The 1680-nt window shown below is 62.7% G+C and overlaps 1 protein-coding gene across 1 annotated transcript in view; it reads right to left on the reverse strand.

The window, feature by feature from the left end:
* Nucleotides 1-1327: 1327 nt before the first annotated feature.
* AHRR (aryl hydrocarbon receptor repressor) overlaps nucleotides 1328-1680 on the reverse strand; it is a 71406-nt gene continuing 71053 nt past the window's right edge. Inside the window, 1 exon segment of the mRNA XM_007471928.1 lies at nucleotides 1328-1676. Within this exon segment, the coding sequence (XP_007471990.1) occupies nucleotides 1328-1676 (349 nt within the window).

A 1680-nucleotide genomic window follows, 5' to 3' on the forward strand; every position in this document is an offset into this window, starting at 1 on the left:
GTGGCGGGGCTGCAAGCGGCCCCTGCCCGTCCCAAGCCTCCCGTGGCGGGGCGGGTGGTCACATCCGTAAGGAGGGTCTCCAACCGCAGCACAGGGGGGTCTCCGACCAGCTCCCTCCTGCTCGGTGGTGATGTCGTCCCCTGGTGTCGTGTCCCGTACTAACTGCACCCGTGACGTGGGGTCACCCCGGAAGGCGCGGTGAACTGCGCCCTGAGACACGAGCCACGAGCCACACCTGGTGATTGCAGGTGACCTGCACTTTCCGATTTATTCTTTTGCATCCTAATTTCCTGCGTTCAGAATGTGTTACCTTCACAATTTTTTCTTTTTCTTTTTTCTTTTTTTTTTTTTTTTTTGTTGCTCCCTGCCACTCACAAGCCAAAATTTCTTCTGTTCCCCGACCAGGGACCGAACCTGCGCCCCTGCATTTGAAGCGCGGAGCCGTAACCACTGCACCGCCAGGGAAGTCCCCACCATTTTTTCGTTTTTATAAAGCATTACCTGTCTGTCTTGTGTCTAATAGCTCCTCCTGGGATGATGATTGGCATCTCATTTAAAAACCTCTAGAGAGTCAGCAAGCCGACAGCTGGACTAACTCGTTTCTCTCCCTGCATCTCGTACTCCCCCAGACTTGCAAATCCAGACCCTGTAAACTAGGTTGCGTGATGCGGTGAGAGGCAGATGAGCAAGAACCGCCTTCAGGGGCCCCCTGACAACACCGGAGACGCTCGCGGAAGGAGGAACAGGGTGGGATCCAGCCAATCCTCCCCCGGGCCGGCCTCAGCCTGTGCCAGCGCCTCAGGCACACGCACGTCGTCGTGGGGAAGTGCCGGCCCGGTGCTGACAGCCTCTTCCGCCTGGAACTTCTGGACTCTGCCCAGGATCGGGCAAGTGGTCACCTGCCGCTCAATAAGCTTGATTCCCAACTTGCTGTCTCGGCAGTGGGACCCCCAGGGTGAGGCTGCTCCCCGAGGTCCCCTCGCCGGAGGCGGCGTCGGGGAAGCCGGGAAGTGGGGGCGCTGGGCGCTGCGGTCGGGCCAGGTCGCCGGTCACCTGCCCTCGCTTGCTGCGCCTCTCGGGGAGCCGAGTGCTGCCCGGCCAGGCGGCCCAGCTCACCCCGGCCTCTTTCTGAGAAACCGTGTCCCCTTAGAGGGCAGTACTGTCACACTTGAGCAGACTTCAGACCACCCTGCATTTAAGAACTTCAGTGGCGCTGGACGAGATACAGGATTTGCTATTGCACGCGCCTCCCTCAGGAAAGTCTCTGCCCCTGCACTGCCATCCCAGCCAGCCGAGGGACGGACGTCAGCCTTTGCAGACGCCTGCTCTACGGCAGGAACGTGCACTCGGGGTCTCTGGGTGGCATCCGTGTCGCCAAGGCACTCCTGGGGAGCATCCCGGGCGCCCCACCCTGGCTGTGAGCGGCCCACGGGGGCGAGTCCAGGGGCTCGAGCTTGACTACGGGCGCAGGCCCGGGAGCCTGGCAGTCACAGCCCAGGCTGGGGGGTTGGTGGCCCCCAGCACAGAGGCGGGGCGGAGGCTCCAGGCAGGCGCAGTGTGCGGGGGGCAACGGGGCCAGCTCCCTGCTGGGCCTGGGGTGGGCCCCCAGCAGGCCGGGCCCCAGGGGTGGGCTGTAGAGGGGGTGCCTGGAGTCCGGCTCCATCTTCAGGTGCATTCTGG

The sequence above is a fragment of the Lipotes vexillifer genome, unplaced genomic scaffold (assembly GCF_000442215.2).
Source record: "Lipotes vexillifer unplaced genomic scaffold, Lipotes_vexillifer_v1.1 scaffold1063, whole genome shotgun sequence".
NCBI lineage: Eukaryota > Metazoa > Chordata > Mammalia > Artiodactyla > Lipotidae > Lipotes > Lipotes vexillifer.